The sequence below is a fragment of the Hippocampus guttulatus genome, chromosome 16 (genome assembly GCF_054856545.1).
Source record: "Hippocampus guttulatus isolate MCC_2025c chromosome 16, RoL_Hgut_1.0, whole genome shotgun sequence".
Classification (NCBI taxonomy): Eukaryota; Metazoa; Chordata; class Actinopteri; order Syngnathiformes; family Syngnathidae; genus Hippocampus; species Hippocampus guttulatus.
In genome coordinates this window covers 292,187-320,132 of record NC_141276.1, presented here as the reverse complement: position 1 = coordinate 320,132, position 27,946 = coordinate 292,187, and the positions used below count along the sequence as shown (strand labels likewise).

The window sequence follows — 27,946 nt, the reverse complement described above, 5'->3', positions numbered from 1 at the left end:
TTTTCGAAGCGGCGCCGGCCGGTGGTAAAAAGCGAGAAGCCACTCTCCCCAATAAACGGCCGCGGGACGTTCCCTCGAAACGGGTTCTTTTGCTGCGGCGACGTCAGGGTGACGTCATCGGCGCCGACGCAGGGCACGGCGGCAGCGGCCACAGCATCCGAGCCGACGCCAGCGGTGGTCCTTCGCCTGCGCCCCCGGCCCACCCGCGCGACGTTTTGGCGATTCGAGCATCCTTCCTTTGTACTGAACGGTAGGAGAAGCGGCGAGCCTCGCGTCGTCGCCGTGTGCATGTTCGTGTGCGCGCGCGCGCGCGTTGTGTTCCGCCCGAACGATGCGGGCCTTCTTTCTGTTTTTTTTTCCTCTAGGTAAACCCGCAGTCGTTTTTCCGTGGTTATTTTGGCTGCGGCCGCCTTGAGCTCAACGACTGCGTTGAAACGTCCAATCCCGCGCGGCCATCGGCTTTGTGCTCACGTACCGCCGTTTCTTTTTTTTTTTTTTTGCCGTCCTGCAGCGACGAATACGGATTGATTCTGAAAAAAACGGTCCTCTGTGCCATTTCCTTCTCTTGAAGAAGCATCCTTGCCCGAGCATTCGGCCGCCTTTGGCTTGTCACGATACACCTTGCCAGGCAATTTTTGTTTGTTTGTTTTGGTTACGGTTCATGGGCAATCTCCACATTCACAAGCCAGTGCGAAAGACACCAAGAGGCGCTTGCGGCATGTTTTGCAGAAAGCTCATTTCCGCCACGAGCACAGAAGATAAACGAAACAAACGCGGCGCATAAAATCCCAAACCGGGGCGCGCGGCTTCAGGCTCAAAATGGCACAGCCTCATAACATAGACGGAAAGATCAGACTCCACCGGGGAGGCGGAGGACGTGACCAAACGTACTCTACGTCTTCATCGGATTCTTTTTTTTTGGTCTTGCTCCATGCCGAGACGCTGCCTGTTTTTGGTTTTTCCACCCCAAGATCGGAATCAAGATCTCAATGGCGGTGGATTTGACCCCTCTCTCTTTTTAGCGTGTCTTTATTTTATGCTGCGTTGCCGTCTGTCGAGGTTGAAAAAAAGTCCTATCGGAGTCGACAGTGCGGCGATTTCGCGGTGAAACGTAAGGCTTCGTGGACGCCGAGAGCGGTTCGGGCAGCGATGGCGTCCCGGTCCGCGCTCGGCTCCCGCGTCCGGCCTGCGCTCAAGATGGAACGCGGGCTCCGCGGAGCTCCCTTTCATCGCGGAAAGGCCCGAAGCCCAACGCCTTCTCCCCAAACTGTGTCTGTGCGTAGCCCTCCTTTGGATTTTGGGGTCTTGCCGCCCCCGCCCCCGGCCCGTTTTGGAATCTGCTTTTGTTTTGTTGTTTTTCTTCCTCCCCCCTGTCCCCCTCTCACGGTCCACCCTGTTTTCTACCACAGAGATAAAAGATAAGATGGCCACCTCCTCCTCCTCCTCCACTCTGGACGAAGACGAGAGTTTGAAGGGCTGCGAAATTTTTGTGCAGAGGCACAACATCCAGCAGATCCTCAAAGAGTGCATTGTCAACCTGTGCATCGCTAAGCCCGAGCGCCCTATGAAGTTCCTGCGGGAGCATTTTGAAAAGCTGGAGAAGGTTGGTGAGCAAACCAGAAGCGCCCGCGCGTCTCGCCGCGTCGTTGGATCCGGATCGCTTTGTGACAATTGCGCGTATCGAGATTCAAATGGAAAGCGTGAGGAAGGCTTGACCAAAGGCAGCGCCGCGCGCCTCGAGGATGTCAAGCGGGACTCGGCGCGTGTTACGTCATGAGCGGCCCCTCAAGGGTCACGACAGACGGCGCTCCTCTTCCTAGCCCGGGGAAGCCGTGACTCTTCGTCGCGCGACGGGGAAGACGTCCTTTGCGCAAATCTCCGCCGTCGCTCACCGAGACAAAAGGCGAAAAGTTTTTGGGGGATTCGGATCGGTTGCGTCATTTTGACCCTTGATGGGCGGGCAACGTGTCCGCTTCAAAAGAAAGAGATGGAAATTTGGCCCGGCGCGGCTGCCGCTCGCTCGCAGATGCTCCCTTTGTACGCGGCGCCGAGGAGCAAACCGTCATCCCGGCGGCGGCGTCCTCCGGCGCGCTAATCAAGCCTGCCATCAACATTTCAGCGCCCGCGGGGCCTCGGGCACTCCAAACCAGACCGGACCCGGCCCGCCGCGGGCCCTTTGGTCACGCCGTACAAGTCGGGGTCGTTGGCGCCGCGGCACGGCAACCGGCGCGCATTTGTTTCCCGCTTCCGCTCGGTTGGAGCGGGCGTCCCTCCCTCGCCTTGACGCCGGCTCCTCTTGCCCTTCTCCAGGAAGAATGCAAGCAGATGACGGCTCGGCAGAAATCCAACAGCCAGTCGGACTCGCACGACGAGGAGGTGTCCCCCCCGCCGCCCAACCCGGTCGTCAAGGCCCGCCGCCGCCGCGGAGGGGTGAGCGCCGAGGTCTACACCGAAGAGGATGCCGTCAGCTACGTGCGCAAGGTGAGCCCCAACCCAAGCCGACGCCTTTGCTCGCTCGCTTGCGGATTTCGGAGCAAAATGTGGAGAGCAGGCCCCCCCCGGCCCCCAAAAAAGTCTCCTTCTCTGACTGAGTGACATCAGTCGGTGTAAAATGGGCTCGCTCCCTTCCGTTGACAGAGTCATTCGGCGGGCTCCTTTGTCATCTCTCCAAGACTGCCGCCTCATCTCAGCGCTTGCCCTCAATGTTGCACAGTGGCGCGGGGGGGGGGGGGGGGGGGGGGCTTTTGGTGGCCACATCTGTTGCTGGCACTTTTATTTTTGGCACGGGCAGGTGCCCGTCACCGCAAGCGTTATCATCTTGCGGGAACAACAGGGCGCTCGTCTTTGTCACGCGTGCACGGAGAGGCCTCCATTCTGCGGACGCGCGTGCGCGCTCTGTGGAAATGCACCTTGGAGCTGCGAGCTCATGCCCCTGGGAAATTTCGGGGGGGGCTGCGCCTCATTTCCACGACGGTCCTTTCCCCAAAATCCGCGCGGGCTCTTCCTCGAGCCGGGCCGAGTCCCGTAGTGCATCGTTTTGGTTCGTTCCGGCGTCCGCCCGACTTGAAAAACCGTCCGTGTTTTTCCTCCACAGGTGATCCCGAAGGACTACAAGACAATGACCGCCTTGGCCAAGGCCATCTCCAGGAACGTTCTCTTTGCTCACCTGGACGACAACGAGAGAAGGTAGGCTTGACGTTTTCGAGGGACCGCCTGTCCGCTTCTTACAAAAACAATCACTTGAAATTCACCAAATTTGTGCGATGCAAAACGGGTTGAGGCGAAGCCGCTTCTTGCGCGGCGATGACACCGAAGCGCCGCTTTGCCCATCGGAACCCGCTTCGTGTACTTCCACGACTGGAGCGAATCACAAAAGACCGCATTCGGTGATTATCGATTGGCTTTACTGTCACGTGAGGCCGCTTCTTTGTCTGCGGCTGCGTGTTGGGAGAGCCTTCCAAGAACTCGGGCTGGGAGCACAGGTTAAAAAAAGCAGCAATTCCAATGGTCACAGCTGGAAATATGAAAAATAAAAAAATCAACCGATGACGGAAATTTCCAATGATTTGGGCTGGGACTATTTTGAGTTACAAACGCGGCCAAAGAAGGAATCTGATAGCGGCACTGTCTTCTCTCTCCACGTGTCAAAATGCTGACGGCCATTGGGAGCAGCGTTTCGGTCAAGGATGTTGCTCCAATGGCCACTGTGTGCCAGTGTTGCCTGCCCTACAAGGTCCGCTCCTGCGCGCGCTGGCTGCGTGTGTGTGTGTGTGTGTTTATATAGAGAGAGAGAGGGGGGGGGGGCATTTCGATTTGCAGAGAGGGTCATGGATTGCTCGCTGTTTTTTCCACTGTCTCCTCCATGAATTGTGATGGATTGTCTGCGAGAAGTAAAGCAATGCCACATCGTATTTTGTCATTGGCAAACAAAGCCGAGGCAGGAAGTTTTCGCTCGCCGATTGCTCACTCGATGACATGCGTTAACAGATGGAGAGCGAGCGTAGCCTCCTTCCGCTCACTCCGCCTCACTTTCTCCCCCCTTTTCTTCCTGTGGGGCAGGCTTTCCCCAACGTAAGCTCCCCTCCCCGAGCCAAACCGCGGAAAGAGTTCGTCCGACGTAAGCCGGCCGACCGGTGGCCCGATTGCTATCTTATACCGCCGTCAAAAAGAACGTAAAAGGCGTTGATGGGTAACGGGCTGATAAGGAGCGGAGATGAGCGCTTGACCTCCCCCCCATTTAGCTGTCCGTTTCCCTCTTTCTTTTTCGAGCCCCGAATAGCGTCCGCCACAGGAGCGCGCGCCTCTCAGATGAATTCAAGTGCGGACGTGGCCGCCGTATCGGAAAGAGCTTCCTTCCATACTGTCAAAGGCGATCCCGTGAAAAAGTCGGCCGATTCGGAATGAACCGCGAGTGGCATTTTCGAGCGGTCTCCCTCCCCCGAGCCCCCGCCGTCTCCGCGGGCCCGCTATTAGCCCCCGCCATAACGACCTCGTTATCATACGCCCGCGCAAGCGCAGCAGATAAGCCAAGGGGCGGGTGCCAAGCTCCTGCGCTAACCTGACGCCCGCTAGCTCATGTTCGGGGGCTTAGTCGTTAGCCGTGTGGAAAGCTTACTTGACGCACCGGATGTAAATGTCAATGAGCAATTTGTGGTCCGAGCAGAGATGAAATTGTGCCACGGAGATATCCCGACATTGGTTTCTTTCCAGTCCTCACTCACTAAGTGTACGGAAACTAATTTTCGTGATCCTTGCCCGCACTCGATGAAAGGAGCAAGGCCGTTTCAGCTCGGCAGCGGCGGCAGAGAAAGGGATTGTCAAAGGGGGCGGGCCTTCGCTCACGGCGTCCGCTTAAATCCTCTCATTAGCAAGCAGACTAATGAGCTGATGAAGTGACCGATGAGTTGACCTCTCACCCCCCCGAGCCTGACCTCTGCACCTTCTCCACTAGACCCCTGCTGACAGACGAGGAACATCTTCGGTGTCCTAACTCGCTGTGTGTGTGTGTGTGCACGTGTGTGCGTTTGTGCATGCAGGAAGGAGGGACAACTACAAATAAAGAAAGAAATCAAATGATAAAAAACTTGGCCAAACAAACAAACGGGCACAAAAGCAGCGCGGTGGGAATCCTGAGGCGAGAGCGGCCTTATCTGCCGTTGCGATGGAAGTTTATTTCAGGGACGTGCTGTGCGGCCAGACTCAAACGCCGGCCGGGCCTATTATCACACCGCCAACGAGATCGGGCTCGAAATTTGAATTCTTTCCGGTCTGGTTCAGTTCAATGATAGTTAGTTACCCCCCCCCCCCCCCCCCCCCAAAAAAAACGCAAGCAAACAAGCACATTTGGGCCAATCACAACGGCCGCGAGCCAGATGATGCATCATTTGAACGTCACTCATCGTGTCATTTGGTGCGCATCATCCATTTCAAATGACGCCCCCCCCCCTCCCCCCCAGCGCTCCGGCCACATCTCGGCCACCTTTCACAAAGCGCAGAGCGCGCACGTCGCCCTTTGTTCCGACGGGTCGGGCCCGTGCACGCCGGCGCTGCGCACCGAGGCAAACTTGGGTCCTCGCGCGGACCCTTGGCCGTGTTTCCAGCGCTCCCCCGTCGAAGACTTCTTCCACACTTTGTCATGCGCAATTCAACCATCCCGGTGATCTTCATCGACTCGGATCTCGGTCTTTTTCCAAAAGATTTCCCATTGGAAGGCTCCCCCTTTAGCGCCACCGGCGAGGTCCACCCCAAAAACGTGTTTTGCGTTTGTTTGTTTTAATCCACTCTATCCGGCGGGACCCCACAATCGACATCATATCTTGAAAGCCATGCGGCGCGGGTTACATTTGCCGCCTCGGGCCGTGACGTCAACGGTGGAAACGTGCCGGCTTTGAAAACAAAGACGATCGTCTCATTTTCCAGAATGGGCACTCTCAACCATCGTCGGCGCTTGTGAAAATGAAAGCTTTGAGCCCTCACAACGCCTACATTGTTCCGCGAGAGCCGGCAAACGCGGCGGCGCTCCCGGACGAGACGCAACTTGGAAAAGTGGAAAGTTTCACGCGCGCGAACGTGCGGCGCAGTTGTTGATTGTTGGGGTGATTATATAAACTCCTCCACCCCGGCGGAGAGCGCATTCTTCGTGGGTGCTCCTGTGTTGCTCAACATTGTGGCCCATTAAGACACCCGAGAAAAGTGCCTTCAGTCCAAGGTGTAATTACGGCGCCGACTTTTGATGGAGACGCGCCGGTGCCTAAATAAACTGCTGTTGTAAGAGTGACGAAGAAGAATGAGGGCAGGACAACAAATGTGCTGACTTTTAAGACTCTCAATGATTGAAAAAGCCCAGGGCAAGCCAGATGGAGGATAATCACGGCGAGTTGGCCTTTCCTTCCGGAGGCTTCCGAGACCCCCACCAGGAGTTGCTTTTCAACACGTCATTCGGCGCCGTCCGCGAGGCTCTCGGATTTGATTTCTCGCCCGGCATCCGAGACTCCGATTGGCCGCCGACCGCGCCGGGCTTTACTCCGCCTCTCGCCCCAAGTCAGCCGGGATCGGTTCCATTTTCGCCGTGACCCCAACGAGGACAAGTGGTTGTCCAAGAAAGAACACGTGTCCCTTTGCAGCAAATCCGGCGCAAATCGGCGTGCGCTTCCTCAGGCAAAACGTGCTCAGACGCAGACAGACGGGGGCTATTGAGACGGAACGCGCTCAAACCTGCTCCGGAGTCACTCGGGTCTTTGATTTGCCTGACCGGCTTTGATTGTTTTTGGATATTTCTCTATGATCCGGCAGGTTCGGGTTAGGCAGTTCAATATTCCCCCAAGGCAAGAGAGCGGAGGGGAGGAAGGAAACCGAGCCGCCTCGTGCCCCGACACATCCTGGCGGCGCAACCCAAATCCGCAGAGGCCTTTTCCTTTCTTCGGGGGCCCGATTAGGAGCGGGCTAGCAGGCGCTTTCGCCGCCGGCCTGAAACAGATATGAAGTGCTTTTGGGTTTGTTTTCTTAGCGCCTTCCAGATAAAAACCTTTGATCGTGCCCTGTAACAACACAGTGTGAGCTTTAGGGCCTACCCGTCATTCCAAAAATGCCAAAAGCTGACTTGTGTTTTGCTGTTTCAACACGCTTTGCTCCTGCGCTAAATAGAATTGTCCCTTGACGCTTTTGTGTGAGGGCTTCGTTTTTTTTGGGGGGGGGGGGGGTGTCAAAAGCTGAACGGTGATAAATAAAGCAGTTAGGTGGGCGTGTTCAAGACCGTATGCGTCAGGGTCAGGGAGAGTCCCAGGCCGGTCGTCCTGGCGCTCGGTGAATAATGGCCGCGGATGAGAGAGTGAACGCAGCCGCGATGGCTCTTCGTTCCAAGGCGCAGTGCTTCAAGCCGGCGTGCGTCTTCTTGAATATTGACCGTGTTCTCCCCTCCTCTCTTTCCGATGCAGCGACATATTCGACGCCATGTTTCCCGTCACCCACATCGCCGGGGAAACGGTGATCCAGCAAGGTATGTATTTGAGGCCAGACGTGGGCCGCAACGGTGTCATCGGCGCGCACGTTTCGCGTCGGTGAGCAACAACATCGCCGCGATGGGTGACGTGCGCCCAAAACGCAGGGCGCAAGAAATAGGGTTTTTCTCGGGACCGACGACGCGAGGCAACGAATCGGGCCAAAGCGACTCGGGACAACCAAAAAGACGCCGACTCATCACGGAGGCGAGGCCCTCCGTTGCGATCGGACGGGGCCCTCAATCCGAACCTGAATGGACGGCGACGGGATAGTGAGTCTGAGGCGGGGGCGGGGGGCGTCGGGCAGAATGAGTCCAGACACCGCCGAGGCCCCGCAGAAGAGCCATAAAAGCGAATCCGGCACGAAGACTCCCATGCCGAGCCGTAAATTCTCTCTCAAACGGTTGGCAAGTATTCCAGATCATGAAAGCAAAGCCGTGTGAACTAAACACCCAGTCGGCCACTTTCTAAGCTCAGGCACCTGCAAGGCAAGGTCCGCGAGTCTTTCGGTCCTAATTTGGAGATCCCGAGTCTGGTCCGGTTCGCGGGGCCCCTCCGTTCCAGACAGCCCGCTCTTATATACACTATACAGTATAGGCCAAGCTGTACACACAACCGATAGCTCATAGCTCATGTCCGGGCCACGACTGTCCAACTTCAAGACGCCACACCAACCGACACTCTTGAGACACGGACTTCAAGCGAAAGGATCGGACGCTGCCGAGCGCATCACAGAGGAGATGTTCAAAGTCGGGGGGCGGTTGCGCGCTCGCCACCAATTTGGGTCGTTTGTCTCCGCGTGCCCGGCGGCCCCCGATTTTGGCTGGACCGCGTAACTGGTTTCAGGCCGAGCGTCTGCGCGACCGCTCTCGCTTTTGGCAAATACTGTACGTCCACCCGCCTCTCCGCCTCTCGTCCTCTGTAAATTGGCGGCCAGCCATTTATTCGTCACTTTGAGTACGGGAGCCGAGTAATCCCTTCACCCCCTAGTTCACTTCCTCCTGCGGGTGGCGAGGTAGGACATCGATGATTAGACTCTTAAGCGAGTGCCGTTGTGGTTGTTGACCAAATGGAGGCGGTGCCACTTTGAGATGCGTCCGTCGACGTGTTTTCCGACGAGCAAGTCAACCGGTGTGAGCGACGATAGCCACAGCGAGAATACTTGGCCCCGGCGTGCGGGTTGTGGTCAAATATTTGCCCCAGCTCAAAGGCACAAGGAGCGCAATGAGAGCCAGTGGGAGAAAAGAGAGAGAGAGGAAGAGAGAACCGCAAGAGGGAGATAAGAGATGAAAGAGCCAGGCGAAATGGGGGGTGGCCGGGTTGTCTGGGGCCGCGCCGCTCGGACAGGCCATCAGACGGACGAGGCTCGTTTTGTGTGACAAATGACCGAGCGCCTTCCACTCAGTATGAATTAGCCGTGTGAACTCCTGTGAACTTTACACACCGGCTTTCAACTCCTCAGGTGAGCACGGCCACAGGAACGCACGCACGCACGCACACACACACGCGTCCACCCTCTTTCCGCACCAACAAATGCACTACACGCACACGCACTTGTGTCATGCGTACGTTCATGCATCATTAGCCGCCGGGCTCTTGCTGATTGTCGGGTCGGGTGTGGCGTCACGGTGCTCATGTAACAGATAGCGTCATTCAAAGAGGGAAGGACATTTTTCAAGCTTCTCTCCAGACACCCTGCTTTTTAGGCATCGTCGCACAAATGACCTCCGTTTGAAGGCGAGGAACGCTCGCAGAATTTTCCACCGCGTCACATTCAAGGCCGCACTTTTAGAAGCTAAATTGCCGCCTTGTGTTTCTCGGCATTTCAGCAAATCTTAAACATCTGCTATGGAGGTATCGAACCTGGCCCAGTTGGCCTCTGAGCATTGGCGCAAGTTAGCAACGCTGTAAACCCACGACGCCCTGGATTGGAATTCACTGTATAAAGTTAGGAGCTAAAAAAAAAAATCTATAAAAATGCCCAAAGTCTCTGACCAATTATTGGAATATATCTTTCAAATGTCAATTTGCTCTCAAAGATGAAGGCAGATCGTGGCATTGACTCTTGTGCTGTTGTCTTGTGTCCCCCGCCCCCCCGCCCCCCTCCAGGCGATGAAGGAGACAACTTTTACGTGATTGACCAGGGCGAAGTGGACGTAAGTGGCCATCCAGAAAAACTCCCTCATTTTCCCCTGGTGGTTTGTTCTTTGGGCAATTCATTGTGTGGCTCTTTCATCCACCGGCCCCTTGTTTCTGAGGGAGGAAGGAGGGAGGGAGGTCAAAAGAAGGTCTTCAGGGGGGAAATCCAGCCTTCTCCAATCATGTCCAAACAACGTTCTCCCCCTCAACAAAGCGCAGGTTGTGTCGGGTTTGCCTCCGTGCTTTGTATCGCGCCGAGGTCAGTTCCACTCGGATGCCAATCGGAAGGAACATCTCGCTTCCGAGTCGGCGCGCGGCGAGGCAGACAAACCCGGCGCGTCTTTTGTCTCGGCGAGAGAGTTGAGGGGGGGGATAAAACGGGAGCCGACGGGGAGTTGAAGAGGAAGCGCCCTTATCGGCTTACGGCGCTAAGCTCGGAGGCCCTCGTAGTTGGACAGAAGCTCGAGCATCGTCGGACCGCCGCGGAGATGGGGGAACTTCCCAATATATATTGTCTTCTGCGCCGGTGGAGGCCACGCGCATTTTGATTTCTGTGCGTACAGATCTGAGTGGACCTTCACATTAACGGCGACGCTTGAACAAGGAAAGAAAAGCAGGAATGAAAAAAGGCATTGACGGGGAGACAAGGGGGATTGAGGGTCTTTTAGAAGGGGTGGGAGGGTCTCCTCTGATGGCTTAGCAGGGATCAAATACTTTGGGACAAGCCAAGAAAGCATATCGCATTGCCCGGAAACTTCGGAGGGAGTCAAGAAAAGTTGTCGGAAGGAGGAAGCGTGGGGGGGGTGGGGGGGGGGTTGTTAGTTTAAACATGAATGCTGGATAAACAGGGGAAAACATACACATGCACACACACACACACACACACACAATTAGCAGACAGTTATCAAGACAAAATTGTTGGCAAAAAGTCCCACATGTGCATGCCAAAGTCATGTGGAACACCAAACTTGAATCAAACAGCAAAACAACTCTTGATGAAACCGATTGAGGCTAATTAGGTGGAATGGAGTGACCTCATAATTCACAAGTGCATAGAGTTCGCTACGGTCGGGTTCACTCCCACTTTGGACTTGGGGCCAGGCTTGCGCTTGCTGCATCGACCACGTATCGTAAAGCCGAGTCACTGAATTGAAGAAAAAAAAAACCTTCGGCGACTGACACCTGGACACCTTGCAAGTGATTCTCGCGCATTAACCGACTTGCCGAACCGGAAAAACTAGGGCCACTTGGTGACAACGCGTGATAACGCGATTTTGAGTCTCCACACGTACTCGACCGAACCACAAACAAGAGTGTGATTGTCAAGGAAGAATCGGTTTGCGCTGGCCGCTGAAGCTGTATTACGGTGGTACAAAGGAGAGGTTTTGGCAATGATCACCCCATGCGGTGACTGCGCCGGTTTATTCGGGCGGCAGAGAGTCTCCACGCTTCACTTTTAAGACGCCAACACGGGTGAAATGCTAAAAAAAGCAAAGTCATACTGCGTACGGCGTACCGGTGCAACGTCGTGACACCGTCGTCTCGCGATTCCAACGTGTTGAGCAAAAGGGCTTTGCCAGCGGGTCGGCCGCTCATGAGAACGAGTTACCGAAGCGCATCTGTCCCGTCCTTGCTCTCTCAACAGGTGTACGTGAACGGGGAATGGGTGACCAACATTGGGGAGGGCGGCAGTTTCGGCGAGCTGGCCCTGATTTACGGCACTCCCAGAGCCGCCACCGTCAAGGCCAAGACCGACCTCAAACTGTGGGGGATCGACCGGGACAGCTACCGTCGCATCCTGATGGTAACGCGTGAACCCCGCTCGTCGCTTCTCCGCATTTGCGCGCCGCCGCATTGGCTGGTCGACGCTTTCCGTGCCGGCGGCCCGTCGGATCTCAAATAGATGCGAATGTCGCTGCTTTGCCTCTCCAACGGTCCCCCGCGTCTCCTCGAAGTAGTGGCCTCCTTTGAAAACTCTCCCGTTGCCTCTTGCTGCCTGGGCCTCCGGTAAAGTGAAAAGCTGCAGTTAATTATCGCTCTGCGATTTGCAAAGCACTTTTAATTTCATGCTCGGTCTTGTGCCAATGCCTCAGGGTGAAAAATCAATGCGATTTCTGCGCGGTTTAACGGCAGCTATTAAAGGTTAGACCTCCTGGATGGCAGTTGCAGGCAAATGTCAGGCACTCACCGCGGTGAGTCTGTGACACCGTGAGCCGAAAGAAATTGCACATGGCTCTCAAGTAACCGGGCTTCGTGCGTTCCAAAGTAAGACTTTGGAACACACGGAGGACTGTCGTCTTGTCCTCCGAATGAAGTGAGGCAAACGTCAGCGATGGGAAGTTGACGAACTGACATGGACGCAGCGCTACGCCTTGGCGCAACTCGTCAACAACCAACACTGGCATGGAAACGGCCGTTGAGAACGCGACGGAGATTCCCACAAATATGTCGGAAAAACAACACGTGGCTTTAGCGCACGTCAAATCAAAAGGTTGAATCAAGATTTTGGGGACGTTGCAAAGTCTTGCCTCCGAACCGGATGAAACCGGACCTCCCACGAGTCGCCCGCTCGCAAATCGGGGCAACGAGACCAAAAGAAGACACGCCGAGATGAGGAGGAGTGATGGTGGACTGGACCGGAGATGAATAGTGAGGGCAAAAAGGAGCAACAGGCTTAGTTTGGCTTTGCGCCTCACCTCGACTCTTTGACGACTTCACCTCAAAGAGGAAACGCCGACGGGCCCTCGGCTCGTCTTCGACCGCAGGGCGGTTAAGGGAGGGGTGGGGGGGGGGGTGCTGCACAGGATTGTTTGATGGTTCCGTCGTTTCCCCACTACTACAGTACGTGGCTTTTCCCTTTCCTACTCCATCTCTTCCAACACAGAGTGCTTCTCAAGCCAAGTGTATTTCTCCGGCACTTTCAAACAACCGCCGCTGTAGACAAAGCGCTGTGCATGGAGCAAAAAGAATTCATACAAACAACAAACAAGAAATGAATAACAAAGACAGTAGAAAGCACAAAAACAGTCCACCGAGACATCAAACCTCATGCGGAGTCAAAAAGCCAAAGAATAGAAATGAGGAGGCAGCGAGGGCGCTTGCCAAACATTCATTCCAAAGGGAGGGAGCGCCAACGGAATAGGCTCCGTCGTCTCTCAGCCTCCGCTTGGCTACCTCCAATAGTGTCGGCACCGGGCGGGGGCTCAGAGAGGGTCGGTGGGGCCGGGCCGTTTCAAGGTTGGAAAACAAATCATGGGATCTTCAAAAAAAAAAAAAAAAAGACCCAGCGAAGGGATGCCAGAGTCGGTGAGAGGTGCTCCCTCTTAAGTGGTGAGCAGCAGAATTCTGGAGCAACTGGAGACTCTTGATGGAGGATTGGCTGAGTCCTAAGTAAAACGCGTCACAGTCATCCAGCCGAGATGTGACGAAGGCATGAAGGACTGTTCCTAAGTGCACGCCAGAGAAAGTAGAGGTGCGACTTTAGCCGGCTGCCTAAGATGGAAGAAGCCGCAGTTGACAACAGCGCCGATTTGCCGGTCCCGTTTCAAATCACTGTCCGCTTTAAGAGCCAAATTGGAGACTCTTCGGGAGATCAGGAGCCAGGGGGCCCAAGTCCGCAAGACGGGATGGACAAGGACCAAGCCCTGTGACTTCTGTCTTCTTTTCATGGAAATTGAAGACATTGCGTGCCATCCGGGTCTCGGTTTCCTCCAGACAAGATCAAAGTGGCCTCCGTGAGAAAGAAATGCTTCTGCGAGTGGCGGTGGTGAAGCGAGTTTTGGGTTGAGACTTGTCAGGATATTCACGGACGGGGGAATCCCCTGCCTGGTGGGTGGGAAGGCCCCCCCCCCCCCCACACACACACACGGAACACTGATGCGAACAGCCTTCACTCACATGACCACATGAAAGCACCTGCGCTTTTATTACGATGATGATTATCTCGCAGCTCTGATTGTGCCAGAAGCCGATCCAAGCGCCATTTTTAGAACTTTGGAGAAGAGGGCCGGGCACACGTTACTCCGACCGTATATGGTCAGACTTAATGACAAGCGAGCCGTCATAAAAGATGAAGCGATTTGGAGCGGGCTTTATGGGCGCTGTGGAAAAAAAGAAATGTTCCCTTGTGAACGGAAAGGAGGATGACTCCCTGTCATCTCCGTGCACCTCAAGTGTGTCTTAGGTCAACGAGCGCGTCCTTCGCCTTCGCGCAAAGGCGTCGGGACGAGTTGATGATTGATGGCCCTGGCTGATGTTGATCTCTCCGCATCTCCCTCCCGCCTTGTTTTCACAGGGCAGCACTCTAAGAAAGCGAAAGATGTATGAGGAGTTCCTCAGCAAGGTCTCCATCCTCGGTAAGTCTTTGCGCAGTACCGGCGTAGCGCGCAATGCAAGAAAGAGGCTCTTCAGCCGTATTTCATCGAACGTAGCTGCGGAATGCCCTCCGTGTTTTGCTTCGCCGCACTGCAAATGCGTCTGCACGTGTCTGCCGCATTCATGTCGCAGAGTCTGGAGGGCGGGCACTCGAAGAAGGCCCGACATGTCATCGCACGTTTTGGAAAGCCCTGCGTGGATCCAGAAAGCCATTTTCCTTTGGTGCGCTTTTAGTGGCCCCGGTCATTGAAATGAACCAAAAGAAAACCCAAAAACGGTTTTACATTTTTGTGAAAATAAAAAGGCATATGATTAAAAGTCGGCTTTTGGAAATCCAGCAGTTGGAGTACCCTCGTTGAAGTTGGACTTTCAAGTCCTAATCTAAGCGGTGACCATCTTTCAAGAGCCCCTCTTCTGTGACAATGACAATGGAAGCATCACATCACGGCTACCAAAGCAAAGAGGAGATTCGCAAATGTGGAGCTCTCTATGCTTTTTAGGAGCGGAACGGGGCTTCTTTTTGCCCAAAACGTCCGCGCCGGTCTTTTTGTTTGTCTTTGATTTTCCAGATAGCCACGGAATTGGGTCCAAGTCCTTGATGTGGTGCGGCAAAGTGCTTGGTGGGTGTCGCCGGGTGGGGGTGGGGGTGCGTCGGGGCTACGCGCGCCAAATCCCGACAGGCGATTCCCCGTGCGCGCGGCCTGTCGGGCCAGGCGCCGGCGAGCGCCAAATATCGGAGCCGGCGCGTCGGCTCACCTGCGGTCACCGGCACGAGAGCCCGCTTGCCAGACGCAAGACATCCATCGACGCCGCAGCCCCCTATGAGTGGAAACTGGACACCTCCAAACTCACCAAACTTCGCCTTCCGTCATCCTGCACCTTCACAACACACACAGGGATCAGTCAGCAGGCCCGAGAGTGAGATTCCTTCCGCTCTACTTTTGCGTCTTGAAACCGAATGCCCGAGCTCGAGCCGAGGAGTCTTTTCTCTGCACATTCCACCCGGAAACAGTCGGGATTAGGCAACGATCTTTGGAGCTTGCGTTTGAAACCTTCTCCCTATAGCTATCGGCACGCTGGGCTTACAACTCCTCAAAGGTTTTGACAAAGAGAAAGTAAATGTCTTCCACGTTGCATAACGTCGCGCAGGTAAGAGTGGTGTCAAACAAAGACCTCAACGACGACTTGCAAAAACGTATGCATCTTTCTCGTGCTCATACAGACTCTCACGTCTGAGCAACAGAACTATATCCGCTTCAAACCTCCAAAGGTGCAAGGCATTGGCCCAGGTTATTCATCAGACGATGTCCGTGTGTGTTTTGCGATGGCAGAGTCCTTGGATAAATGGGAGCGTCTGACTGTGGCCGATGCCCTGGAGCCGGTCCAATTCGAGGACGGAGAGAAAATCGTGGTCCAAGGAGAGCCCGGCGATGACTTCTTCATCATCACCGAGGTAACTTCTCCGCGGGAATCACACGTGGGGGCGCTTGTGGCATTTTTCTGTGCGCGGCAGTTTTGCCCTCGCTCGGGCAGCAATTTTTGGCCGGGTTGATCCCGGAGGTCCAAAGCAAGGGTTTTATTCGGTGAACGACCGGTTTTCGTTCAATTCAATGGTAACTCCCACGTGGAACCTCATTCGCCTACTGACGAAGCAGCAGCATCTCGCTCCGTGGTCGCAAAGTGGCAAGCTCTGACCCCTCTACCGCTGAGCCATGTTGGTGGCCACATACGTTGGCCACCTCAAAAGCCGTTTCTGGATGTGGGGGTATACTTTTAGTGTATCGGGGTTTGGGACACTGATCAGACATTAAGAGCAAGTCATCAGACCGCTTGCGGGAGAAAAGCCGATACGCCGAGGAAGCGCACGACAGGATGGCAAGCGTGCAAGTCGGCGGAGGGCAAACGGAACCACGCAAATTCCTTTTTTCATTTCTTTCAACCTGGATTGGTTGTCGGTAACCGTTGGAACGGAAAGCCCCGCTCGTGGTTTCAGGTCCGTTTTTTTCCATGCACGTGCGAGTTCCTGCTCTCTTTTGGTGCTCATTTCACACGGGCGATGTGACATCACATGATCCGCGATCCCTTCCTCCTGTCGCTCTTGCATTTTTCGCCCCCAAGCTCCCTGGCTTCTTGCTCTCGTCCTCGACCGCGGCCAAAGCCGACTTTTCCCAGAGCCGGGCGGACGACGGTGGAATGCGTGTTACTTGCTGGCTTTCACACGGGGTCAGGAGACTCGGCCTCCGGGGACGCGGACGGGAGAGGGAGGGATGAGTCAAAGCGGGCAAGCCGGCGGGGGGGGGGGGGGGTGGACCGCACTCGCAAGATGGCTTCTTGCTCCCGCACCCAAAGTCGTTTCCTCACGTGCGGCCACTTGAAATCCTTTTCATCACGTCTGCTTGAGCTGGGGATTTTCTCGCCGCTCCTCCGACTTTGTCACCCGGAGGATTTACATGGCGGACGCGCGATTCCCATGCCGCGTCGATCGTACATACAGTAGGATTGATTTGTTTTGGGGGGTTTTTTTTGCCATCCGTTCATTTTGAAAGTCCCCCCCCCCCCCCCCCCCCGTGCCCCTGACCCGTGAGAAATCTTGCCACAAATGGTCCGGTGACAAGCCGAAGGTGACTTGAAGTCCAACACTTTTGACCGGGATACAGCCCAAGCAATATTTGACCCCAGTTTTGGCTCCTCATTAGGGTTGATTATCTTCATATTTAGCATCACACGCCTGCTCGGGGGACGGAAGGATTAGCGATGAGGGGGGAGCGCGTCACGGAACGCTCCGGTTGCTTTTATCACCCGCTTTGAGTTTTCCTCCCCACATTTGACCTCCTTGCAATGACAGAGATCCGATGTGAACCGAAATGCATATCGAGGGCAACGCTGGCCAATGTTATGTTCGTGACGTGCACATTTGTTGGAAGCCGCCGCGGCAAACAACAGCTGCGGGCGACGCTCATTCCGGGCAAGGGCCACGGAAAACGCATTTCCCTTCAAAGTTTTCACTGTTTTGTGGTCCGCGTGCCAGGTTGTCGGGGTCCGTTCGTCTTGGACGCGGCAGTCGTTTCCATGTTGCGTGTGAGTCATCTGCTTTCGATGCTTGGATTTATGACACTCTGGAGAGAATCAAGCAAAGCCCGTCCAAATTGTCCTCCTTGCTTGGAATATGTGAGTTGTGGTTTCTGTGCCTCCCACGGAACAGGTGGCCGTTCCATACAACAACGCCCCCCCCCCCTAAAAAAAAAGAGAGAGAGGGAGAGAGCCCCAAATCCCATGCACCTGTGTCTTATGAAGCAAAGGAATTTCTCCTCTGCTTAATCCTCCTGATGATGATCAGCTCCGTTCAGTAACTCCTTCCGTCCCCCCCCCCCCCGCGCGTCCATCTTTCTATCCTTCCGCAACCCATGCTCCCAATCCCCCAATTCTCCCTCATGTCCGTCCCGTCTCCAGGGAACAGCCTCAGTTCTGCAGCGCAGGTCCGACAATGAGGAGTACGTCGAGGTGGGACGACTGGGACCCTCCGACTATTTTGGTGAGTCGCTCCGCATCCGTCGAAGTGCCACAAAGCCCAAATTCCTATTCGATCCTCGTTTGGATTTTGCGAGACGGGAAGCCATCAAAAGACACACCGTCACGCAACATATTTGAATGGTCACGATTGTCCTCGAGTGTCGCAACGCTCGATCTCTGAAAATCATTTGAAAAGCTACAGCTCAACTCGAGTGCATTTCTCGAGCGCTTGAAAAACAGCCACTGCCGTCGACGAACCGGCTCTCTACATGGAGCAAATATTATTCAGCCAACAACAAACCATAAATTAATTAGGAAGACGGCGGAAAGCACAAAAACAGTCAAACTGAAAATCGGGTCTCATGCGGAGCTAAAAGCCAAAGAATGAAAATGAGTTTGAAGACGAGTTTTGCAGATGGGCAGCGAGGGGGGGCTCGCCGCACCGCACGTTCATTCCAAAGAGAGGGAGCGGCAATGGAAAAAGCCTCAAATCCCCTCTTAGCCTCCGCTTGGTTCTCGCCACCCCTACTCGTGATGCCAGAGTAGGAAAGAGGTGCTCCCTCTCTCTACGAGTACCCGTCAAGTGGCGAGCGGCGGCATTCTGGAGCAACTGGAGACGCTTCATAGAGCACTGGCTGACTGCAAAGTCAAGTGCGTGCCAGTCATCCAGCTCAACTCAACTGTATGGAGAGAGCACCCTCACCTCTCAAAATAGTGAAACAAGAACATTCAAAACAGTGAACGCAATGAAAGGACTCAAATTGGGCCGCGTCGAAAGGCAATACGACGAGGTGTGAATTTGTATTATTTGGCAGATTTTGTTTTCGTAAAGTCATTATGAGACCGTTTATTATTAGTAGGAAGAAAGAAAGGCAGTACTCTTTTCAAAAAGAGAGAAATGTTGCATTTTTACAAATATAAGTGTCAGATCACAATCCAAAAATCATAGGAGCAATACATTGAAGTATTCGGAGAGAAAAAAAAATGCGTGAGGAAATTTAGTTGGACGAAGATCCGCTATCATGTTCTGACAATAAATGTGTAACAGTTATTCTCACACAACAATATTTCTTTTTTGTGTTACACCATAAGAAAAGATGACGTTTAAAAAAAAAAATGGTCAGGCTAACCGAACCGTTTCATTCTATTTATGATGTTCTTACTATCTACTTGGATCGTGTCCAAAGTGATTTGATGGAACAGACGATTGAGGTTTTCAGACAACGTGCAATAAGAGCGGGCCAGTAAAACCCGCGCGTCCCGTCCCCGTTTAGGTGAGATCGCGCTGCTGCTGAACCGTCCGCGGGCGGCCACGGTGGTGGCCCGCGGCCCCCTCAAGTGCGTGAAGCTGGACCGGCCTCGCTTTGAGCGCGTGCTGGGTCCCTGCTCCGAGATCCTCAAGAGGAACATCCAGAGATACAACAGCTTCATCTCGCTCACCGTCTGACCGGCACACGCAACGGCGGCCGGCCAACCCGGGACCCGGCGTCTGCCTTTTACTTGACTACATTTACAATGAGTTCCATTTGTTTCGGGGGGTTGTTCTTTTTTTTCTTGCTCACTTTTGCCCCGTGCCGTTGTATAGCTTCGTGTAAAAAACAAAACACGCAAACAAAAAAGTTTCCATTGTGTTGTAATGGCTCATATGCAGAGTAGCAGCTGTGTATGATGCGCAACATTTTGCACTTTTCATGTATTTGAGATGGAGTCCTTGTGGAAGGAAGACACATTTATTTGTTTGCTGCTTTGCCTTTTTTTTTATTTTTTATTATTTAACATTATTTAGGTGAGTTGCTTCTGTGTTACCAATTCATTTGCGTGGCAGAAATATTCTTCAAAAAAATTGAATAAAAATCTCAACATCATATTGTGTCGATTGGATATAAAAGGTCTGCCAGATTTTTATGATATCACCATAACAAGACCACGATAAATCAGTCCAAAACTTTTTCCCCAAATCACCGTGGCCTGCAACTTGTGCAAAGGTGCTTCAAAATCGACTTCCTTTCTTCTGGACTCAAACAAGGAAGCCATTATTCACGCAACCTGCTTTTCGTTTAAAAAGACACCATCATATTTGGGGCCTTGTGTTCCCATCACGGATCTCGCTCTGTACCTCCAACAGGTGTCGCCCCCCACCCCTTCCTCCCTCCCTCCCTCCTCCTCATTCCCCTCACTCAAAGCAAAGTGTCAATCATCCGTCGGGCCGAGATGTCAGAGGGTCGCCGAGCTCCTCCCAGACGCTTTTCAGGAGCTTTTGACACATTCCTCCCCATCTTAATGGCCACTAAATCAAGGGAGGAATGCGAAGCCCCCGCGCCCCAACGACAACCCAGCCGGCCACGCTCGCCGACATCGAGTTCAGCGAGGCGCGGCCCATATCCGCACGAAAAAATAACACGCGTTCGTCACTGAGCGCAGCCCGTGGGTCGCATCTTCAGTTCGCCTTTTTGTTGCGATCATAAGAGCGCTTCGCCTAGCATGGCGACGCTGGCCCGTGCCGTTCGCATTCGAGCCTTGCCGACCGCGTACAAAACCAGATGGCTGCCGGCGATTTGATTGGCCGCAATCTTTTTTGTTCCGCCGCCAAACGGAACGGAACGTTCTCCCTTCGAGGCCCTTCTCCGCTTCCGCTTCATGTGCCCCTCGCCCCTTCGCACACGACATACTCAAAGTCAGATGAGAGGACAGAATCAACTCAATGAGAGGAACGCAGAAAGAGAAGGACAGAGGGTTGGGGTGGGGTGGGATAAGCTGAATTTGGTCAAAATAAAGGTCATAGATGTGAAAAATGAAGTCGTAATATCCCGACAAATTTGTCAAGTGGTAGTACGGACCTCCAGAAGCGGAAGGGAAGCGGGCAGCGAAATCCGTGGCAAAGTGAAGAGGCAAACCGGGACAAGACGGAGCTGGTCGCGAGACACAAACCAACCGAGATGCAAGACAGGAGAAGTGTTCGGTTAATTCCGTTTTTCGCGGCCCTCTGAATAGGGATCGTCGGTCAGCATGGAAGGATCACTCGTTCTGTACTTTTTGGATCATTTATTGGAGCGCAAGTAGTAGTAGCTGTAACAGAAGTAGTATCAGAAGCAGGTAATAACCTCAAGCACACACAAATGCAGTAAAAAAAATAAAATGAAATACCTTTCTGCATCACGATGTAAATATGTATCTGACATTAATTCATACTTTTATTTTAACAATACGTTTGATAAATACTTTAATCAACTATGATTTTACTAAGTATTATTACCGTCATCATTATTCATTCTTTTAAACGTAAGAAACCATACAACACAAACATATCAAGTCGACTCGACCAAAAGAACTACAAGTCCCAAAGGTCCAACCCGGAAGTGGAGCGCCGGCATGATGAAGCCCAGCCGCAACGCAATTGACTTCGTTTAAACATCAAATTGCAGCCGGACAAACATGAGAGCCATGCAAAAATGAGCTAAATAAAGACACCGCTGTTCTAGCAACACTTGAGCCCACGCTGTTTAAATTGCCGATCGCGAACGCTAACCGACTGCGAGTGCATAGCGATGCGGCAAACATAAAGCACAACGGACACAATGCAAAGCAGACAAACAAAGCAATCTAAAAGCTAACTTTACATATCTGGGAAAGAAAAGCATGCGCGTAGCTTACCATGAGACCATGCCGACGGCGAAGCGAGTGCATTCACGAACAAAACAAAATGCAATGCCGCTTTTTATACATACAGTAGCGAACGGTCACCTGTCAGTGGCAGCCCCGCCCCTCTTAAAGCGCCAGGTGAATCCAACAAGAAGGGAAAGGGAAAACTAATCCAAACCAGCCGCCCCCCCCCCAAAAAAAAGTTGTGACAGGAAGCTCGGAAAAAATAAAATAATACAACAAGAATGGTCAGAATATTTTTAGGTGACCAAATAAAGAAAGAAAGCAACAACTAATCTTACAATGTCATATTGTGAAAAGTTTCATGTTTCGGGCCGCTTTCTAAGCTTCTCAGGCCGACCGTTGACCCGCCGGGGTCAGAGGTGACCGCCCGGCCCGCTCACAGGTGATGGAGCAACAGTGAAGCTGATGGGATTGAAAGATTCGGGACGGGCTCGCTCCAAAATGGGTCAGGAGATCATCACAAGGTGCGGATCAGCGGACTTACAGCCTACGTGGGGTCTTTACAAAAGAAAGTTGGAAGATTGCAAGGAAAGAGTCGTGAGACACGGAAGGAAAAAAAATCGTCAGCATTTTTTTTTTTTTAAGGTCCACACATGAGAATCCATTTGTTTTGTGGAAATCTGAGCTGGGCTGAGATAGCGCGTGTTTGTTATTCAGCTTTTCTTTTCCCAAGCTTCGTTATTCCTCCTCATTTCCTGCTCAACAGATCCTACGTGCGCATGTAAACCGAGACCTGCAGAGCTGGCCCCTGAAAAGACGCGCAGGAAAAACAAGCAGAAGCCTGAAGCTCCCCCTCGGGCCAGGCGGAAGGAGTCGGCTGCCTTTTTTGCGAGCTCGCCGGCCGGCGCGCCTGTCGACCGGGCGGCTCCCGCCGGCCGGCGGCCGGCGGCCGCCTCTCCGCGCCACCGCATCCTATGGGTTGGACTCTGAATTCAGAAAGCATTCAACCGTATTCAATGGAAGACGGCCCACGCCGCCCACGATTTTGTGTGAATCAAGTTCAGCTGTTCTCCGCCCGGTATTTGATGTGATCACATTTTGACAAGGCGAAGCGCAGAGAGCGTTCACTCAGCACAGGTGCGCAAAGCCACGAGTCGACGGCCGTCAAGCGCTTCCGGCCGCTGGGCTTTCCGCAACAAAAGCCCGCAGCCCCCCTCCCGGGAGAGCGCCGACGTACGGCCGGGCCGACGCTCTCTCTAAACCCGGCTGGAATGTGCACATTTGACGGAGGTGTGTAACCAGAGAGCCCTCTCTCCTCTCTCTAAGCCCATAATGGAGTCCCTTCCTGTCGCTAATCAGCATCTCGTCATCTGCCTTCTGCCTTAGGATTGGCAAACGCGCTTTGAAGTAGAGGAGGAGATTTTCACCCTCTTTCTGGTCTGGGCAGCGCACCGTCATGACAGAATTCAAATGGCATTGAAGTCGCGTCTTGCTCCACACACTCTTCTCTTGGGCATGATGGCGAGAGAAGAGGAGAAGAAGGAGAAGAAAATAGACCTCGTGCCTGATTCTGATCTTGAAGTACAGTATGACTTTGATGTGAGCCAAAGATAGACGGCTGGATAGATAGACGAAAAGGCAGAGCCCTTTCTCTCTTGTGGGCTCAATTTGAACTGCTTTTTCCATCTGTGGCGTGTGTGTCGAGGCGATCCGCATTGGACGTGGTCGCCTACCGCGGGCTGTTGTTAACCACCGCTAAGCATTAGCGCCGCCGCTGCACAACCGCCTCGTCTCTGAACTGGCTGAGGTGTGGTTGCCGCGGCGATGTGGCCGCGTTGAGCAAAATCTCAACCCCCCCCCCCCCCCCTCTCTATGCCACGGCATAACTTGTTAAAGGCCGGGGGCCCTGAACCTTTTCCGAGCATCCATTTTCCAATGCGCGTATCCTCACAAGGACATGCCGGGGGCTGTCCCGAGCCGGGTCAGACCACCGCAGAGCCGGGGAGACCCGCAAAAGTCTTCCTCCTCCTCCCCCTCTTTCTGTCCCGTTCTCAGCGCTTCCAACGTGGCGCACGCATGTCGAAAAGGTCACGTCTTGATGGACAACAGAGCAGCGGCAATTAGTCTGCTATTTCTTTCAGTCACTGGAAGTCCCCCTGTTTTCTGACAGCGTGTGTGTGTGTCCAATGTTTTTTTTTTTCATTCATAAAGAATAGAGGCAGTGTTCAAGTGGGGGAAAAGGTGAGATGTGAGGGGTGGGAGGGGGGGCAGCATGTAAAGACTTGAGCAGGGATTGTAGCTTTCCGTCTGTCCGTCCAATTGTGGAAATCGGCGCTCACGCATGAGAGAGTGCAGGCGTGCGAGTGTGTGTGTCGACCTGACACGTTATGTACAGTCTATGTGTGAGCGTATTGGACCACGCGCGAGTGCGTCTCTTCATAGCTGAGCAACAAGTCTGGTTTTGCACCAGCTGTCGCTTCTCCTTCCTTGCGAAATGAACTTTGACCGTCAAGACAGCAGCCCGCAACCTTTTGAGAACGTCAGAATTGAAAGCAAGGAGATCCGCGCTTGTTGCCGGGTTCTCGTGGCTCGATTTGAATCCGGCTGTGTCTTTGAAGGCCAGGTGCCCGGTCTGCGTGTAGCAAAGCAGTTTCTGTCGCGACATATTAGAAAGGGGGCGTTTTGCTGTGTGAGAATCCAGCCAACCACCCGCTTTCTTTCCAAAGATAGTCGGTCTGGAAAGCCTGCCCTCCGCCGCCGCCAGGCCCCGCTTCAAAGTGAAGCGTGCAAGCAAACGTAGTCTTCCTGAGCAGCGTCGCTCTGCGGCGCAGGAAGTCCATCCATCCAAGGGAGAGAGTTTGTTCACATGATTCGGCATTCAATCGGTTTGCAATGACCAGAAACATGTGGAGTCGTAACCCCCCCACCTCGAACGCAAGCATCGATTTCCAAAGAGTTGTTTTGTTTCTTGTTTGAGCCATCACGCGCCCTCCTCGCCGACGGGTTCATTTTGCTGTCTCTTGGCTCAAGAAAGGCGCCGGATGAGACTCTGACCGGACTCCGCCATTGAGTCTGGATTTCCAGGCTAGTGAGAATCAGCTCTAGCGATCAACCCCCATTTGGTTTTCTTGGGAGTTGCCCGCGCTCCTTTTTGTCACATCAACCAGGAAAGGACACGTCCCTGACCCAGTGCTCGGTTCATCTCCTTGAACCCGCCCAACCCGGGTCCCGTGAAAAGCTGCCAGCGTAGAGCAAACATTGCCCACGCTCTGGCTGGCTGGAACAACTTCCCGGTCATTTCTCTCCTCGGTGCCATTCCTGGTTCACACCGCAGGGCTATTTCCAGTTCCCCCGACGATGACCTTTCTCACACCGGGGCTGGAAGCCTCGGCGATGATGTTGCGACAAGAGCGCGGCACAGTTTGACGCATCCGGACATCAAATAGAGGCCTGTCGCCTGGGGAAAGGGAAGCACTTGCGTGCCCTGACCCACGGCGGCTTCCATCTGACCCTTTGGAGCCACCGTACTTCCGGATCAAACGGTCCTGGAAGATGGAGCAACTGGAGAAATTGGATCGATGTTTGAGACTTCAAATCTGGATAGCGGCTTGATCAACGGGGATACTTTTGGATTCCATACGTGGGCTTGAAATAGAGTTGATGACATCCACCCGGGGCGAGCCGAGCACGTGCGCCCGCAAAGCCACACGCTTGCGTTGCTGCTTGGGTCTCTTCCATCCGACCCTCGAGGGCTCATATACTTCGAGCTCGCCCAAGAAGAGTCATTTGACCACTGGCCACAATCTGGAGACCCAAAGTCGAAATCACACCTTTGCCAGCGGGGATTCATTGGTGCCTTTTCATAGAAGGGACTTGGGAAGAGTCAAGTATATGTGCTCCCTCACCTGACTGACACTTGAGGCCTACCATACGTCTTACTCAAAGACTCATGGAAACAGCTGACCTCTCTCCAGAATGTGGATATCACGCTCAACAGAAATTTGTTTTGACACATTTCGACTCAAATTTGACCACTGTCCAGAATTTGGACAGATTAAATGGGGATATCGCCTCGACAGACGGAGCGGCGCTCTTAAGATTGACGCACCCGGGCATCGATCGGAAAGAAGGGTCCACCGGTGGCGTCGTATTTGCACGCCCAAATGGCCCGACCCGTCGCCCTCCCCGGGTGTCCTTCACCTGTACAATATTGAGCTGTTCGCACTCTACGGGCCACCGAAATTCTTGCGCAGGAAGAATTTGGACACGCTGCGGGAATAGGAGGCCTCGATGCTTGAAACCACAACGGGCGACTCACAATTCTTCGTGTTGCTTTTGTTATCTTATCTACAAGTGACCTGGCCCTTGCGCGCAAATGTTGGCCGGTCCCTGTCCTCTAACCTTTCAACCTGGTTGAATCTGTCCTCATGCGTGGCTTTTTTTTACCCCGGTAGGATAAAAATGGGGGGGGGGGGGGGCGGGGGGTTTGGGGGGTGGTGGCGCGAGCGTTGTACCAGTTGACCAGTTGGCAGGGCGGCTGCTGTGTTTGGCTTCCCCTGACTCTCTCACATTCAGGTGAGAGTCGCTGTGACTCCCGTCGTGTATATGCGATGCTTGTTTGTGTGCGTAAAAGAGGTTGCCCGGGATATGCACTCTGCTCTGGATAGATTCCAGATCTGGGACTGGATCGCAAAGCAGCCACTGGAATCCACCTTTGCTCCTGGAAAATCTCACCTGAATCATGTGTGTGTGCGCGTGCATGTGCAAGCGTGTGGGTAAGCCAACCATAAAGGTAAGCACGTCTTCTAAAAGGCCCCATCACGAGACGTGGGCTGCTGTTTAATAGCACACATTAAAAGGCCCCGAGGCAAAAAGCTGCTAATGGAGCCGACTTTGTCATCATGGGCGTCGACCAGCGAGTTGAGGTTTGAGTCGAACGAGCCTAAGGAAGAGGCGGCTCCGTCAGAGTGGCGGTGACCTGCGCCTTCCGCTCGGGACGTAGCGTCCGCGCGCGCGTGTTTGTTTGTTTGTCCGTCGCAAGGCAATCCAGCACCAGGCGCGATCGAAGGAGGATTCGCCAATGTCAAACATGTGTTGTGGAATTCGCCGCCCCTTTTCTGTTATCTGGTTTTATGGCCACGTCAAGGCATAACCGTCTCGGGATCAGAGCTCAGATGATGTTGATAAAGTTTGCGTCAACAATGAGTCTTGTGAGCTTTGAGCACACGCACTTGTTAGCATCGCGGCCATTGCCACGTACTGATGTTCGGACCCTTATTTGGACATTCACTGGGATATTTGGCTCAAATTCTGATCTGGTTCCCTCACTGGCTCGAATGTGGACATTTGCCCCTTGACCGGGTCACACGGAGGCCACCGCGACTCCGACGGAGAGATGAACTTGAATTTGGACATGAGCCGGATATGGGGACAGTCTGCTCACATCTTGACACGGTGCCTTCGTTGGCTCAAAGACAGACTCTGGCCGTTTGTTATACCAAATTTTTGCCAACATTGACATTGTCCCTTCAGTGACAATGTTGGGAAAACATTTCCACATTGTCCCGTTCTCGGGAAATTTAACTGAAAGGCGGAAACGACACGGCCGCCACAACTGGGGCACACTTGCACTTTGTCCTTTGATTGGCATTTTGCCAGACATCATCCCTTCACTTGAGTACAGGACTTGGATCCAAGCGGAACATCGTCCCTTCACTCGGACAGTCGGCTTCAATTTGGGCCCGGTCTTATTTGCATCTGATTTTCGCATTGTTGGCTATCAGGAAATCTTGCGAAAAAAATGTAACATTATCACTCCGTTTGGTTGTGTTACTGAAATTTGGGTCTTTGGGTCTCACTTTTTCAGTCCATTTGATGGAGTTTCGACAATGCTCCTCTCTTTGGGCATCTGGCTCCAATTTGGACCTCTGCGATAGACCACTGCTTTTGTCCCTGTTTGTACTGCTTGAAGAACAGAGCGGTTGTATTCTATTTGAGGAACGTTTTGGTTTCGGACCAACGGTAATAGTGATTGTTGACAGACAAAAAGCCCCCCCCCCCCCCCCCATAAAAACAAACAAACGCATCTTATCCTCACTTAATGTCAAGGGACTGCGAAATCATAGTTCCCGCCCCCCACGCTACCATAGGCCCCCCTTGGCCCCTGCGGGGAACTCAATGTGTGGCCTGGAGGGAAACGGGAGTCATCGCCACTTCACTCGTGCTCTCCGCCGGCTCTTTACGGCTCGGTTTACTGTGCGCCGCCGACTATAAAAGTCCTTTTATAGGGTTAAACATGTTTGCTGGGCACACGGTTGCCAGTAAACGTGTTGCCTGCGAGCTTGTGAAGAAGTCAAACAGGCGACGATGGAAGCGGAGTCTGCTTTTGGGTCGCAAAACTTTGCCTTGCGCATGGAGTGGAAAACGAGCGCAAATGTCCGAGAAATGATGTCACGCAGAGTGAACGCGTGTCCTGAAGGGACAAATCACCGGCTGGGTTTTGATGGGGAACTTCATTTTCTTTGCTTCTCGTGGGCGTACCCGGAAGTCAGCGGTTCCGACCCGATGCGCGGGCTCAATGCAATTGTTCCGGACGTCCAAACGATCCTAAAAAGTCGTGCGTTCCGAACAAAATCCGATCGGACCCGCAGACATCCGGACCGGCCTTTAAATCCACTATTTCGGTCATGGCAAGCATTTGCAGTGATATGTTCGAATCGACCCGTCCCAGATAAGCGGCACGTTATTCTTACCACGCGACGATTTCCCTTTGCCGTGGGCGTCACGTTTCCCGAAGAGGGAATCCTCGCCAGGCATCGCATCCT

The 27,946-nt window shown here is 53.6% G+C and overlaps 1 protein-coding gene across 2 annotated transcripts; it reads left to right on the top strand.

Moving 5' to 3' along the window:
* The first annotated feature begins 81 nt into the window (after positions 1-81).
* Positions 82-19,384, top strand: prkar1b (protein kinase, cAMP-dependent, regulatory, type I, beta). Of its 2 annotated transcripts, XM_086132980.1 has the most exons (11): positions 82-250; positions 1,410-1,603; positions 2,311-2,481; positions 3,095-3,186; positions 7,434-7,495; positions 9,606-9,652; positions 11,281-11,439; positions 13,930-13,990; positions 15,341-15,462; positions 17,460-17,541; positions 18,794-19,384. In XM_086132980.1, the coding sequence occupies exons 2-11, from the start codon at positions 1,424-1,426 to the stop codon at positions 18,964-18,966; spliced, it is 1,149 nt and encodes a 382-aa protein (XP_085989106.1). In that variant the 5' UTR covers positions 82-250; positions 1,410-1,423; the 3' UTR covers positions 18,967-19,384. The 2 variants fall into 2 exon arrangements, with proteins under 2 accessions (XP_085989106.1, XP_085989107.1); XM_086132981.1 differs by lacking the exon at positions 1,410-1,603 and having other exon boundaries at positions 101-250.
* The last annotated feature ends 8,562 nt before the right edge of the window (positions 19,385-27,946 follow it).